This window comes from Apodemus sylvaticus, chromosome 9 (assembly GCF_947179515.1).
Source record: "Apodemus sylvaticus chromosome 9, mApoSyl1.1, whole genome shotgun sequence".
Taxonomy (NCBI): domain Eukaryota; kingdom Metazoa; phylum Chordata; class Mammalia; order Rodentia; family Muridae; genus Apodemus; species Apodemus sylvaticus.
This window is the reverse complement of record NC_067480.1, coordinates 108,155,971-108,172,418: the sequence shown is the minus strand read 5'-3', so window position 1 is coordinate 108,172,418 and position 16,448 is coordinate 108,155,971. Positions and strand designations below refer to the sequence as shown.

General features: G+C 46.6%; 1 protein-coding gene across 4 annotated transcripts in view; it reads left to right on the top strand.

The window, feature by feature from the left end:
• Nucleotides 1–16,448, top strand: part of Aff3 (ALF transcription elongation factor 3) — a 498,796-nt gene that overhangs the window by 113,692 nt on the left and 368,656 nt on the right. For 3 of the 4 annotated variants that reach the window (XM_052193067.1, XM_052193068.1, XM_052193066.1), the window contains exons 3-6: nt 9,802–9,876; nt 11,882–12,002; nt 13,188–13,500; nt 13,620–14,005. In XM_052193067.1, coding sequence (XP_052049027.1) covers nt 9,802–9,876; nt 11,882–12,002; nt 13,188–13,500; nt 13,620–14,005 — 895 coding nt within the window. The remainder of the gene's footprint in view (nt 1–9,801; nt 9,877–11,881; nt 12,003–13,187; nt 13,501–13,619; nt 14,006–16,448) is intronic. The other variant, XM_052193070.1, reaches the window with a different exon arrangement.

Genomic DNA, 16,448 nt, shown 5'->3' with positions numbered 1-16,448 from the left:
GGCAGCCCAGAATGAGTTATAGAGCCATACCGTTTGAATGACTCACATTCTTAATGCTTCCCTCCAAGTCAGGCTCAACGGCTTGCAGAGTTTTCACCAGAGGAAGCCAGAGGTATGTCCTTCATGGCGCCTTGGGGAGGTTGTGGCTTTTTTCCATGTCTGGCTGGACACTTTGTATGTTAGAAGTGTTACTTAATTTTCAAATGAAGAAACATAGTATTTTAGAGTATACATTGTTTTTAATATCCACAGTTGCCACAGGCTAAAACTCCTAATTTTGTGCTTTGGGAAAATAGAGTTAATTTTCTAAGCCCCACATTTTTTTTTTTTTTTGTATTATTGATGAAAGGTCTTTATTTTGCAAACTGATTATAATAATGTTTATGGCACATAGATTTTACTTCACTTTTTTATTTATATGGTCATTATTAAACTGTCTTTTCCAACAGTGTCAAGTGCTGTATAAAGCTTTGCAGAGAGGGACAAACCTGGCGGCAAGTGTAAATGTCTCTACCAGCTCCCTGTACTGGGCAGCTGCTCATAATCACTTGCAATGATTCCCAGGATTGTTAAATTCCAGAATCATGAAGAAAGTTCAGGATTCGGTGTGCAAATGATTTTAGTTGTGTTTGTTGGAGTTGGACAAGAAAGGAAACAAAAAGAACTTTTGTTTACTATTTACAGTTTTTAGAAGAAATTTTCAGTGCGCTCTGTGCCAGGGACTCTCACACATTTGGCTTCTGAGGGAGCTGAAGTGTAAGGGGAGTCTGCACAGAGATAGTCATTGTGAGGCTGCAGATTTTTTTGTCGGATGCAGGAGGCCCTTAGGTATACTGGGGTGCCTGTGGGCACGCTCTTGAGGAAAAATATTACTCCGGGGAGAGGTTTGGGCTTAGTCTGAGGTGAGGGCAGGTAAGAGCAAATTGTTCAAGTGAGTCAGGCTCAGAGACTAAGCAGTCTCATACTGGGGCTAGATGAGTCATGGGTGGGGTCCTGAGGCAGCCCTCCATCCTCAGGGCGGGGCAGTGGCCTGACAAGAGAACACACGTGGTATGCACTCACTGATAAGTGGATATCAGTCCAGAAGCTTGGAATACCCAAGATACAATTCACAGACCAAATGAAGCTCAAGAAGAAGGAGTACCCAAGTATGGATACTTACTTTGGGGAACAAAGTACCCGTGGGAGAAGATACAGAGACAAAGTGTGGAGCAGAGACAGAAGGAAAGACCATCCAGAGACTGCCCCACCTAGGGATCTACCCCATATACTGCCACCAAACCCAGACACTACTGTGGATGCCAACAAGTGCTTTCTGACAGAAGCCTGATATGGCTGTTTCCTGAGAGGCTCTGCCAGTACCTGACAAATACAGAGATGGGTGTACTCAGCCAACCATTGGCCTGAGCACAAGGTCTCTAATGGAGGAGCTAGAGAACGGACCCAAGGAGCTGAAGGAGCTTTTAGCCCCATAGGAGGAAAAACAATCTGAACCAGCCAGTACCTCCAGAGCTCCCAGGGACTAAACCACCAACCAAGAGTACACATAAAGGGACTCATGGCTCCAGATGCATATGTAGCAGAGGATGGCCTTGTTGGACATCAAAGGGAGGAGAGGCCCTTGGTTCTGAGAAGGCTCAATGCCCCAGTGTAGGGAAATACCAGGACAGGGAAACGGGAGTGGGTGGGTGGGTGAGCACGGGGATGCGGGCATGGGATAGCGTGTTTTTTTGGAGGAGAAACCATGAAAGGGGAAAACATTTGAAATGCAAATAAAATATCTAATAAAAAGAAAACAAACCAAAGAAGAAGAAGAAGAAGAAGAAGAAGAAGAAGAAAGAAAGAAAGAAAGAAAGAAAGAAAGAAAGAAAGAAAGAAAGAAAGAAAGAAAGAAAGAAAGAGAAAGAAGAAATGCCACGTGCCTTTAGTGTCAGATTGGTCAGATTTCCTTTTACTTCAAATATCAGAGGCAGCTAAGTTTAGGTAATGAAAAGTTTTATTTAGCACACAGTTTTGTATATTTCAATTCAAAGCCAGGCAGGGCCCTCGGTGCGGTCTCTTGAGGTGGCATGTCATGGTGGAAGCGTGTATGAAGACAAAGTGCTTACATCCTAAACCAGAGAGAAGAAGGCTGTTCATGCTCCCGTGGCCTTTAGGAACCATGCTTGTCAATGACTGAAGACCTCCCCCCGCCCCCTTCAGAAGTCCCACTGCCTCCCAGCAGGACTGGGGACTAAGTCTTTCATACTTAGACCTAAGAGGACCATTGTAGTCATGCTCAAACCAGAGCAGATGCAGAGGGACACTTGACAGTGTCAGGGAGAAAAGCCAGGAGAACCATTGGGAAGGCGCCTGGGGTCCTAGACGGACCTAGTGGTGGTTGTGGGTAAGGAGATGCCAGTGGAGGAAGGAGCTGGCACAGCTCAGCAGGATTTGGCCTAGGGATTGATTGGATGTTGTGGTGGGCAGTGGAGGAATCTGATATTGGTCAGATAACTGTCTTGGGAGGAGGCTTCAATGTGGCGGCTTCACTTTGAGCCTTGGATAGTACAAGGGAAACAGAAGGGGCCTAGACATACCTCAGGGTTCCACAGGGATGGATACCCCTGTCAAGACAGTGTTAGCAGTGGGAGGTTGGGAAGTGATCCTGCCCCTGGGTTGGCCTGGACAGAAGACCGGGCCCTGGAGAGAGCCAGCCAGTGTAGAAAGATCTTCCAGAAACTGCCTGACAGGGAAGGGCCACAGGAGAGGAGCAGGCAGGGAGAGTCACTGGCTTTTCCTTCTTAAAGACTGGTATCTCAGATGCATGAGCATGTGTCTCTGAAAAAGCCAGCAAACCCCAAGACAGTGAACACAGGGGGCAAAGTGGGTTTGTCTGTGGAATGTGGGGGGGTGGCAGGCTGTAGAGCCGAGAACAGACAAATAGAGTCTGGTTGAGGGGGGCAGGTAAGGGGTCAGTGTAGCAGAACAGAAAGTAGAGAAAGACTCTGTCTGGTGTGCCAGATGCTCTGTGACAAGGCTCTGCACCCCGGTAGTGTGATGACAGCTTCATCTCTCAGGGAATGGGACTTGTTTTCTGCCAAGGTTGGAGAGCATCGGCATTTTTTCCCTCATTCAACTCTACTCTGTTGACCTATGAGGCTCCCAGTTAAGCTGATAATCTGCCCTGTACCAAGACGAAGCCTCTCCCCTCCCCTATGAGCAGTTCAGCCATGCTGTCTACATGGAAGATCCTAACTGTTGTCCTGTGTGATCAGAAGGTATGTGGGCCCATGCATATCCTTTGAAAGTCAGCTCTGCTCAGTTTCATCCTGGCTGTCAGCTAGTTCTGTGCCTGACAGGTAAATTAATTCCCAGCAGCAGCTAGAAGTAGCCTGAATTTATTCATTCCTCTACAGAAAGCCTACTCCAACCAGTAGGTGCCTGTCTCTGTGGTGTTTCTGGGCAGACATATTTGGGGGCTGGATTCAGGGGAGGACAGGCCATTCCTTAAGGGCTAATACTCAGTCTGCCCAGCTCAATACCCAGGAGCTAGTCTATTTGGAGATTCAACTTGGCCATCTTGACACCCTCAAACTCAAGGCGCCAGCTCGGTGACCCAGAGCGGCTAAGGTAGTGGTGACTGTATAGAAAAGCATCCCCGTTAAAACACAAGCTCGCTGTAAAACACAACAGACCCGTAAGCAGCCCTTCACGTTCCTAGAAGCTGAAATTGGGAAACATGCTGCGAAGGGAAGACAAAATTTAACTGAGCATTTGCTGTAGGGAAACATGATTGATTGCCTCCAACATGCACAGCCCTGAGAGGATGCATCCTCCTCCGCCCGCGTCAGTTCAGGCACCTGTGATTGATGGCAGCCCCGTGCTGCTGCTGTGGACGAAATGCTTGGAAATAGCGTAGTAGGGACTTTGCAATCGAGTCTCATTTGCCTAAGCTACTGCTCTTTGTGAGGCTTGCTGCATCTTTATATTCTACCGAGGAGAAGATGGTAAATCAGAGTAATTGCTTCATCCCAAGGCACTTTTACACTGTGAAGGGAAAAGGTCCTGTTAAGAAACTCAAATTAACTTCTGCTGCTTAGACTATATGGAAAGCCTCTTTGAAAGCTGCTTGTCACCCTGCATGGCAGTTTATTTATCATGGAACAATTCCATTAGTGCCTGACATGTGTTCTCATGGTATGGAGGCGTAGACCTCCCTCAGGAAAAACATTTAACCCTTGGCGATGCAAAGCTGTCATTTATCTGACACCTCTCTCTCTCTCTCTCTCTCTCTCTCTCTCTCTCTCTCTCTCTCTCAAAACCCACTGGAGGATATTTACAAGAGAGATTCTAAAGTCTTCATTTCCAGGGACATAGAAATGGAGTTTGGACCCAGAGGATGATCAGTAAAAGCTCAGTGTAGCAGGTCCCCTTCCAGGTTGCAGCAAAAACCCCATCGTGCTAGGTTCAAAATGCTCTTATTATGGCATTATATAATTTCTGAGGAATTCCATGTGAGGAATTGCACCTTAAGATCGAGATAAAATAGGGAAATGGATTATAAGTTCTTGAGATCAGGAGTCGGGCAGGGACTGGATAGTCAATCTTTACTAATGTTGTCTCAATTGAAGTGATATGGCTGGTTTTTGTTGTTGACGGTGGTGGTAGTTGTGGTGGTGGTTTTTTGTTTGGTTGGTTTGATGTCTTATGTTTTTTTTTTTTTAATTTTTTGCTTGTTTTGTTTTTGACTACAGGATCTGTAAAATTTCATCAATCAAGGGTGGCCAGCAAATCTTAAAAGAACAAACTAAAATAGTCACCATTTGAAATTAACACACCTCAGCCTGACATTTACTAACAAAGGATGGGGATACCATTTGTCAAAGCTTGTCAGGGGGCTGTCCCCGGAGAGGCAGCGCAGTGGAGTCTAGGAATTCTATGTCTGGTGCCAGACAGCCGGGCTGCTAAGGCAAGCACTGCTTCTGGCTGCCCGTGGGATGGCCAGTTAGCTCTGCTCAGAGCCTTTTGTTTTCTTCATTGGAAACTAAGGATAATGGCTCTTGGGAGTTTCAACATTATTAAATGAAATAATTCATGCGAAATCCATTTGCAGTAGCTGTCGTTATTGGAAAATTTAATGCAAGTCAGATGAGTCTGGAAAATGGCATGGGTTCCCCCCCCCCCCCAGATTTGGTGGTGATGGTGTATTTACTTGGAGTATTTGTGGGTGGTTCATCTAGGTGTGATTTTCTGGTTCTCTCAGGTGCAGAGGAGACTCGGGGGTGTGATGCTTTCAGCTTCATCTCTTTTCTGCAGGAGCAATCAGAGGCCCCAAGGCTGAGGTCTACAAATGCTCCCAGAGAATCTCCTCAGGACTGAGGATGTAGATAATCTCTGTCGTTGGAGACAAACAAGGAAGAGGGGTCCACTTACAGGGAGATGGCGGGCCACTCTCATAAGGCTGGCAGGGTAAGCGTAGTGAGCCTGGAGCTGAAATTGCTGGACTCAGAAAGGAAAAGCCAGGATAAGTGAGCAGAGACATTGTACTGCTCCTTGGAAACTGAAGGGGCTGTTTGTGCATTGTTGAATGGTTTTCTGTCCTTAGCAGGTGTGTAACTACTGTCGAGGTCACCTTCAATATTAACTTCACAAGCTTCCTCAGGACTATCACTATCACCACCACCACCACCACCACCACCACCACCACCACCACCATCACCACCACCATCACCACCACCATCATTACCACCACAACCACCACCACCATCACTACCACCACCACCACCATCACTACCACCACCATCATTACCACCACAACCACCACCACCATCACTACCACCACCACCACCATCACTACCACCACCACCATCACCACCACAACCACCACCACCATCACTACCACCACCACCACCACCACCATCACCATCACCACCATCACTACCACCACCATCACCACTATTGCTCCCTTACCACCACCACCAGCCTCAACCTTATCACACACCCCTCACACCTTGCACTATTTTAGTTTCATTGATTTGGCTGACAATTCCAAGTTAGGATCATTCCAAGTTAGGATCTTTCCTCGTAGGAAAGCCAATGTAGGAGCTCAAGCAAGAGTCAAAGTGCATAGAGAGAAGACCCTCCTCCTGGCTTGCTTGCTTGCTTGCTTGCTTGTTTGCTTGCTTGCTTGTTGGATTTCTCAACTCTTACACAGCCCACAGAATAGTGGTGTCCATAGATAGGTCTTCCTGCCAATTAACAATCAAGCCAGTTCCCCACAGACATGGCCACAGGCCAGCCAGATCGAGCCAATAGCTCACTAAAAGCCTCTTCCCAGGTGAATCTAGCTTGTGTCCAGTTGTGTCAGAGTTGACTAGCCCACTCTCCCAGAGTTGTGTCAAAGTTGACTAGCCCACTCTCCCGGGACCATCACCGCCCTCCTGCACCACCTCACCCACAGCCCAAGACCATGGAAAGGCTGCAGCTGGGAAACCTTCATCTTTCTGCCTGACAGGAGCTCCGTCTCACCTTATCTCTGATTGCTTCTCTTCACCTGTTTAACCCCCGCTGCCTTTCTGTCTACCAAGTCTGCAGATTGAGAGGAGTAACATCTCAATGGTCTTACTCTCCTCTCTTTGGAGACAGGATTCCAGGTCTTTTATTGTTTACTTTAGAAATAACAAAAGATGGGAATTAGTTTTACTCATCAAACTTAAAACAATTGTTATAAATTTGGGGCGTTTGAGTAGACTCCTTAAATTATACACAGCGTCTCCTGTTGTCGGCTGAGAACAGTGGAGTTTCTGAGGCACGGCAGTCTCCTCCTCGCCACCAGTTGGTTTCCTCTCCCTGTTCACTTTCTGGGTGTTCATACCTCATCAGTGTGCTGGCCAGGAACTCAAAGTGCCTGAAAAATGGCCTCCGTGGTAGGCTGCTCGGCCATCTTTGATGAAGAAGGGGAGTGTTCTGTGGGGTTTTCACAACCTCTGCTCTTGGGAAGGGCTTGAGAAGCCCACTGGGAGGGGAGCAGCAAGCACAGGCTGTGGGCAAACCTAGGCCACGAAATTCTAACAACAGAATTCTAGCTAAGGAAGTCACATCGCCTGCCAAGGCCACTGCCCCAAGGTCTGAAAAGCCACCAGCAGTCATCTGTGTATCGACCACTCAGTGGTCCCTTCTACCCGGTCCTCCCACGGGGCCCAGCTCTGAGCTTGCCTAACCTGGTACCCACGCTGCTTATGAATGAGCTCCGTCCTTCCTCTCTCGTTCAGAGACAGCCTCTCGGCAGTAGGAGGGATTGGCCATAGTCCCGATTATTTCCCTCACATATGGAACTGAGGAGTTGGCTTTGGATTAAGCTGTATTTCTGCTGTTTGAAAGGTATCCTCTTAATACATGGTTACTAGACTAACATTCCCTAAAGGACAGGAGATAATCATCTCGTCTCCCTGTTTACCTAGTTGCTGCCATGCTTCGGAGTTGGTATGAGTCAATTCCCAGAGAACCTTTGCTACATGGTCTCTAGTGCTGTGGGGGCTGGAACTTTTGCAAAGATGGAGTCTAGTCTAGGTGTTCTCTGCATTAGAAAGGGTGTAAGATACTTTCCTAGACTCTGTTTAGTTGTAAGGGTGATCTGCTGCACACACACGATCTCTGCTGGCCAGGCATACACACGTTCTCATTAGAAAAAGATAATTTTCTGTTGTTTGGAAACTGGGAAACATTGTAACTACTAACATACTTTTCTTCATTGTTCTTTTTGTATGGGGAGTAGCGTCTTTGTTTCCACTGCCCCATTTGTTTCTGTGTTTGCTGTTAGTTCATCCTGGGCTTTTGGACATGGCCCTGGTTTGTGGGCAGCTCCTACTCTTGTTGGGCAATGAACAAAGTGTTTTGGACTTTGCTGTCTCTCCTGCATGATGTCCTTTTTTAAGGATCTAAGATAAGACAGTTTAACTCTTATCCCCTGTTTTATTTAGCTTTATTCCATTTTGTTTGAGACAGATCGTACATCCTCTTGTCCCCATCTTCCAAGGACTGAGGCTAAGGACATGTGTGACCATGATGGAGCCCTTGATTTTGAAAAGCTAACCTAGCAATAATACCTCCCACCCCTACCTTTGTCTAACTGGTTTTGTAAGGACATTCAGCAGACAGACTTGGGCTGGCTGTTTAGGTATTTTTTCCCCCAGCAGAAGGAAGGAGCCAGCAGGGTCACAAACAGTGTTACTTAGTTTCATGTTGTCACCTTGCAGTTAAGGATAGATTAGTTTTGGAAATTATCTTGTTTGGATGTTTCCTCTTACTCATGTTCCATAACTGGTTTTGACTTGAGCCCTATAAGAGACCCGACTTAATAGATTAAAATCAAGTAAATGAAGAACAATCAAACATTTTCATTATCTTTTTTCATTTGCTTTTTTTTTTAAAACCTAAAAGTAAGTTTTTTAAGGAGTTGATTTAAAAGATTCTGTTTTCTGGGACTGTTCTGCATTCATAATAAATAATAAATAACATTATGGTGGTTGACTGCCACACTTCTGTGCAAAATAAATAAATGCATTTGGTGATATACATTTGGGGGGTGTGATTCTTGTAATTTCTATGGAAATAAGGGAAAACTTTAACAGTTGATAGAGACTTTACCATCTGTTAGCAAGGCAGAAACAGCGTGGCAGTTACTGAGTTTAATAGGTACACCAGCCTGCCAGGAATGAGGATTTTCTAGGACCTGCCCCACATCCTCAGGAAGATGACCCCACTTTCCACCTTGAGGGGAAAGGCTTCCTTGCCACTAAAGCCAATGGTGTGGCCCTCTGATTGCTCCAGGGGCAAGGGAGTGAGGGGTGGGGGCCGTTCTCTCAGGGTGAGACATAGAGGCCCTGTGGCAGCCTGTGCACTTGCGTGGATGCTTTCTGTGATTAGTGCAGAGGTTGGCTAGCCAAGCAGCTACTGTTAGTATGAGCATTGGTGAGGGACTGGGAAAAGGCGGAGGTCCTGCCTTTCTTTAGAGTGGTATTTACTGTGAGCTCCTCTGCCCTGACATAAGACCTAGGGGCTTCGGGTCCAGTTAAGGAGGAGTGGGTGGGTTGCCTCTGCTCAGTTGAGGCTGTAGGGCTGCCCACGAAGAAGCAGAGACCAAAGAGAGGCATGGAGGAAGCTGGGCCTTTCTTTTGTGTTTCCTTTATCTCCTTTGGTTACGTGGTACTGGTCCTACACAGGGTCATCTGATGGTGTGGATACACTGTGCAGGCTTTATGGTGGCACCGAGAGAGGGCGGCAGGTGCAGCTCTTCTGTTGGATGTCCATAAGGGTTCTCATCCCCTTCGGTCTGAAATCATACACAGTCTGGTCATACAGGCTGAACCACATAGAAAACTTTTATTCAGCCGTAGACTGCATTGTGGACTGGTTTTGCTTTTGTCTCTGCAGTCCCAAAGAGGCTGGGAATGAGGGAGGGGTTCATTTAAACAGGAACTGCTTTTCCTTACCCCCAGCTTTCCTAAAGCATGACCTGACTCTTATTCCAAAGTCCTGGGGAGACACTGGGTCTGACCCACCGAGCTGACTGTGGTGTCATTGCCTTCCCCTTGGCTTCCATCTTAGACATCTAAACCATGTTGTAAAATAAGCTGTGTTTTGTCCTAACACTGCATTTGGGGTGGAGTCACACCTCCCATTCGGATCCCAGTGTCCTTGTACAGCTTCCCATAGGCCTTCGAGGGAGACACCTGCAGATCTGTGCATGCAAAGATACCAAATTTAGGCTTGCCAGGTTTAAAGCGATCTCTCTTCTTGTGGTGTTTGTATTTCTTACAGGGGTGAAGACATCCTAAGCCAGAGGAATGATTCTCTAGTTCTGGAAGTTCAGGCATCAGCCAGCAGATGCAGGAGGTATAATTTTGGGTGTGTGTGGCCTCCTCAGAAGCCCACCTTGTTCATCTTGCATAAGGCCATTCCATGCATCACCTCAGTTGTACGTGTGCTTGGCTTGGCCTGGCTGAGGGTGGCTTGCCTGGCATGTGTATGGAGGTCTCTGTTTGAAGGTTGGCACCCTGTGTGCTGGAGAAGGGAAGTTCATGGAATGCAAGGTCTTTTTTTCCACCCACTTTTAAATGCCAGCCAATGTAGATCTAAAAGTTAGAAGTTGAAGATAAACTAGAGTCGTCCTGTCATACAAAGCACACTTCATGTCTCTGTACCATAAATCATGTGTCCTTCCATCCTGTCAATGTGTGAAACCCAGAGTGTTTTCAGAAGCTGGAGGGATCAGGGTAAGCAACTACCAGCAGCACAGGACAATCATGGCCTTCCCTTTGGGCTTGGGTGAGTGTGTCAGGGTCCATACTGTGCTGCTCATGACACCTCAGCCATGCTCAGGAATGGACTGTGACATTGGAAGGATGAGCCTCTCTGTTGGTAGATTTTTTTTTTAAATGTAAGGACACCGGTTAGGTTCCCAAACCTAATAACTTTGGGTAATGTACTAAGGATGAATTAAAATGCTAATGGCCTCCTTGCTCTGGATAGTTTAGCATTTCCTGATTTTAAATTTAAATGAAATGCCTCAGGGGCATGGGCAGCCTTGCCAGAAGCAGGTGTAGCATCGCCCAGCAGACAGTGACTTTAAAATATGCCCTGGCCGCATGGGCTGAACTGGGATGAGGAATACCTTTTAATTGCTGTATCCCCGTGTTGTTCATGCCCCCTGCATGTGGACGGCAGAGGTACTAAAATTAGGCATTCAACATTCAAAATACTATTGTTCTCATCAAGTTCTTTCAACTCACAGATCCTTTTCTTTGTAACCGTGTTTTAGTAGCAATACCCTGGATTTCCAGTGTCCTAGCTTTCTCTTCCGCATTACCTACGGCCACATCCTTATTTTGATCTTACTGCAGTGCCCGAGACATCCCTGCCTCACATGGAGATACCTTGGAGTGTGTATGTGTGTTGGGGGAGGGGAATGAGTAGCTTTTCTGTTGTCTCCTCACTGTTTGAGGAGACCTTTAATTAATAGGTAGACCTCTTGGTTCCTACTGTGCTCCCCCAGACCGAGCAGACGTGTTACTGCCATTCTTGGCTTCTGCTAAGGAATGAGGACAGTACCACGTTTTCGGGATATACGCTTGCTGATGGGTGCTGTGTATGTCCACACTAGGCCAGGGAGCCCAGAAGACCAGTGTGCCTCCTTTCACTGCTTAGAGTCACTTTCTCATCACTAGTTGAGTGAGCCCCTTTATTTTCCTCCTTGTGAAGGGAATGATGCTCCCTTTGCCTCCTGCAGCCCCTCCTCCTACCCCATGTTTTATGGGCAGGAGGAGCTGTAGTGTCAAATATAGCAGAAGGAAGAATTGGTTCGACAACGTGACTGATTAACAGAGATCAGGAGGAGGCTCGTAACCCACTGCAGCATGGAAGTTTAACAGCTCTTTAGGGAGCTAGTTAATGATAGAATCACTACAGAAACACAGACATGCCACACACACACACACACACACACACACACACACACAATCCCAGCCAGGAACATTCCCATATAGCACTCTGAGGCAGCGAGTGTCACCGGAGGACGTCGCCTCATAATTTGTATTTACACATTGAAGTAATTACCGTGGACCTGAGCAAGGCACTCCATCTTCTGTCAGAGTTGCGTATATAGTTGTTTTCCCTCATATCTGGCAGAGGCGTCTAATTCTGGTTGGAACCTGTCCTCTGGAAGAGCGTGGTTGTCAGCCATGGAAGTCAGCTGGCCCGCTGAGCCTGGCTTTAATCTCATCCCTGTCTGTTCTGTCATTGCCACTTATCCATTAACCAGATGTCTGTGTTCAGATGCACATGACTTCGGGCTTGGCCTTTTAATTTTTGGGGTCGTTCTCTTTCCTTTCTCCTGGTGCAGTGCCTATGAACCAGATAGGAATGCGTTACGGAGGAAAGAACGTGAAAGAAGAAGTCAAGAAACACAGCAGGACAGCGGCGGCTTTAACTCCAGTTACTCGCTCTTCAGTGAACCCTACAAGGTAGATGGTTTTTAGCTGTTCACCTTCCCTCTCAGCCGCCTCGAAGGCCCCACAAAGGAGTCAACAGGAAACCCCATTTTGGTTTTTGGTCTGTTTAGCCTGGGAAGATAATCCTGCTCCTGTGGCATCACACGAAGTGGGGTTCCCACCCCTGAGTATCCTTGTCTAGTTGTGTGGCTCCGTGGGCTCCTTGTCTTCACCAGCAAAGTGTCACACTGAGACCTATGACTTTTATCAGGAGTTCAGACTCCATCTCTTTGGTTCCAAAATTAATGCACCTGTAATGTTTCCTGGGCTCTTAAACACCATACAAAAGAGATATGTTTGATAAGTGTAGATCATGTAAGAGATTGGAGGTTGTCAGAATGACTCCGGGGGAGGAGTGGCAGCTACCAATCCCAAGAACCTGAGTTTGATCCCTAGGACCCAAATGGTGGAAGAAGAGAGCCAGCTTTTGCAAGTCATCCCCCGCTCCACACACACACACACACACACACACACACACACACACACACTTGGTGTGCTTCTTACTAACATTGCGGAGTTGCTCTCTCTTCCAAAATGAAACACTGTCCAAGAGTTCACTCATAGTTAGGCTCCTTGGTAACGTGGTAAGAAGGTAGCATGACAACATTGCAATATGGACTGCTTAGGTTAGGGCAGGAGAATTTTCCATATCTGGTCTTGCATTGCTTCTCAGTCACCCTGATTCCTCTAGCCTAATACACTATGTTTCTAACAAGAATAAGGACTTGCTTAGGATCTGGAAGCATCCCTGTTGTGAGCCAAACCTAAGTCTTCAAGAAAAGCTTTCAGTAGTTCTACAAAACAACAATAAACTAATTCTAGAAAGACTTAATCTAGACCATTTTAGGAAGTAGTAGTTAGAGTAAATTTTCTGATTTTCAGGTTACAGATACATATAAAATAAATATATATCTGTAAGTAATAATAAATGCATTTTGGGCCATAGCATGTAACAACTTTCTGTTTGTTAATATACGAGTTTCTAGTTCTTGAATTATGCAGAGGCTAACAGCTATCTTCAGAGCCTGTAAGGACTTCAATCTCATCCCTCAGTTTTTATTTGGAGTGTATCTGCCCTGTCCTTGTCACCCGGTGGGCACCTGTCCAGTGTTTCCTGTGTTGTCTCTAACAGTATCGTGGATATTTTTCTTTCTCTAGACTAACAAGGGGGATGAGCTCTCCAACCGGATCCAGAATACATTAGGGAGCTATGATGAGATGAAAGACTTCCTAACTGATAGATCCAACCAGAGTCATCTTGTTGGCGTCCCCAAGCCAGGTGTTCCCCAGACTCCCGTCAACAAGATCGATGAACATTTTGTGGCAGAGTCGAGAGCCCAGCCCCAGCCCTCGTCCGTCTGTAGCACTGCGTCCTCCACACCCACAGCTGTCCCTGTGCAGCAGGGCAAGAGAGGCACCGTGGGCTGGCAGAAGGCCGGGCACCCGCCATCCGCTGGCCAACAGAGAGCAGGTAAGGAGGGGCATGAGGCAGTTGCTTTGTACTGATCTCAAAGAGCCACAATGCAAAACCTGTTCACTGTGTGTGGAGAGCCTCGTCCTCACCATCACTGCCTTCTTCTTCCAACTCAGCGCAACAGGGCTCTCTCAGGACCTTGCTTGGAGATGGTGTTGGCAGACAGCAGACAAGGGCCAAGCAAGTGTGCAATATGGAGGCGGGGCTTCAGACCCAGGAGAGGCCACCTGCAATGGCAGCCAAGCACGGCAGCAGTGGACACTGTGTTCAGAACTTTCCCCCATCCCTGGCTTCAAAACCCAGCCTGGTGCAGCAGAAACCAACTGCCTACGTGCGGCCAATGGATGGCCAGGACCAGGCTCCTGATGAATCTCCTAAGCTTAAGTCATCCGCAGAAACTGCTGTGCACTGCGCAGCCTACAGAGGGGTCCCAGCCAACAAACCAGAGTCAGCCAGAGCCAAGGCCAAGCTTGCTAAGTTCGGCATCCCCAAGCAAGGAGAGGTGAGTCCATTCTCATTGCCAGGTCCACGCTGAGGAAGTAGTGGCCTGACTTGAAAATTCAAGTCTTAAGTTTCTACTCCTTCCGCCTCCCCAGTGATGTGGTAAGATTTGGAGCACTTAAGTAGACGTTATAGTTTTTAATATTTCCATAGGATTGTTTTATACTGAAAATGCGCATGTGGTCGTGTGGGAATTCCTTAGAGACGGAATGCCTCCTTCAGTTCATTTCATGGGAGTCTTGTGAACAAGATGGTATTGACTGAGATATATAAAGCCGCAATATAAAACATTTCGAAGGTTGTATGTACTTCAGCTTTCAAGGAGGCAAAATATTTCCATAAAGTAGGTCAGAACTCTGAACGTTTTAATCAAATTTGAGAAGTTTTATGATAAACTTCTTAAAGGAGTTTGAATTTATGCAGTGTATAAGTAAGAATTTGTCAAGTATTAAATCAATATTAAGTCAGGTTGACATTCCCATAGATTAGGTATCCCATTCACTTTATAAAGCTTATGATTCAGTCATTCATATTAACCAGAGTCTTTCCCCGGGTGCTTGTGTTAGGCTGTATGTACGTGTTCTCAGAAGGAAGTACTTGAGTTCATATGCCCCTGCTTTGCCCTTTGATTTTGTTCTGCCAGATTTGCACATTGCATTTCAGAATGTGTGGCATGAATACATCCAGTGTGAGCATCCTTCACAAGCCTACAGCAGGTCGTAGGAAAGGCAGGGACTAGCTGCTTAAATCTGGGTGGAGAGCAATCCTGTTAGAGTCGCGTGTCTCGTAGCTGATTTCAGATTGATGGCAGTTGTGAGGGGTACACGCTACTCCCCGTGATGCAGCGTTGAAGCTGGAATGGTTTTTCCCTAACACCATTCTTAGGAACTGCTAAGTTGTTTTTCCCTTTGACATGTTCTTCTTTAAAGATGGAGTAATGATGTGCTTGGTGTGTTCTTCACATCTTAGTCCGATTTAATAACCAAATGAGACAAAGGATTTGATGCTTCCCGTTGTGCTTTTGATGAGACTGAGTAGAGCGTTTCTGGCTCTCTGGTCAGAACTCTCCGTGGGCCAGTGGGACATGACCCCATTACCTTTGCAGACTGTCTGCATTCCAGGAGGTGTTGACTGAGGTTTAATTAGGAAATGTGGTGTGAACTGATACTTCTTTTGATTACATGTTCGTGATGTATCCTAGTAGTTAGGAAGCAGGAAACCTTAGCAATGGGGAAAACAAAATGTAATTTTTCCAGGCATTTTTTTTTAAAGATTTATTTTCATTTTTAAAATTCTCTCTCTTTCTCTGTATGTCTCTCTCTCTCTCTCTCTCTCTCTCTCTCTCTGTATGTGTGTATGTTTGCATGTGTGTTTGCGTGTGTGTGTTTGTGTGTGTGTGTGTGTGTGTGTGTCTGTCTGTCTGAGCATGTGAGTACAGAGATGATCAGAGATGATGGATACCTGGGACCCGGGATTTCGGGTGGCCTCCTGACATGGATGCTGAGAATAAAACTTTTAAGATAGCAACGGGTGCTCTCAACCGCTAACCCATCTCTCCAGGCCTAGGCATTTGTTTGTCAAATTTGTAGGAAACACATGGAGACACCATATCAAAGTGAATTCCCCCGGACCCTAGGTTCTATCGTTTCTATCAAATGATCTCTGTTGGCAGAGAAAGTCTAGTCCATCCTTGAACGGTGGTGGCCGACTTATACCCCCAAGGATCCATTTACAATTTTCTTTTTAGTTGATTCCTTGTTAAAATGATGTTTTCATATGCCAGCAACTCCTGTTTATTAGGTAACTGTACATTTAGAATCCAGTAAGGCAGTCAATTCTGGTCAAAGGTGCCGAGCTGTGTTTTCCACACCCAGGGCAGCCTTGCGAAGATCCCCGTACTGTCTTAGGCAGTCATATGGTGAGTTGTCCATACTCTGGACACTGTTGCACTGCCCTGTGAGGAACCAAGATCAGGGACATTGATGCTCTGTAACTGTTCGGTGATTTTACAGCAAGGGGGCCATGCCTGAGAGGGGGGCATCTGGAAGAGGTCAGAGTGACGCATAGAAATAGCTTCGTCGCCTCTGTGTACAGCATTGGAAATCAACAGTCTGCTGCCTTCTCCTATTCCACTCGAGGGTCCCAACAAGGCCTGGCACATATTGGCAGAAGCTGGGCAGCTAGAGTGTTATTTGTGGAATCAGTTCGAGCTGGTAGGAGAGGGGACTCAGTCTTTGGGTTAGCTAAAAGCTTTGCATATTAGGAAGAACAAAATCTGATTCTTAAACCATGCGTGCTTGTGAAGTTCACTGCCACAGTGAGGAATGGACTCGCTCAAAATGGCATCTGCTTCTCAGTTTTCCCATCCTGCACACGACAAGGCTCTTTAAACTGTTTTCCTGGAGGTCAACAAATGCCCTTTTGCATGTTGGTAGTTGTGGGCC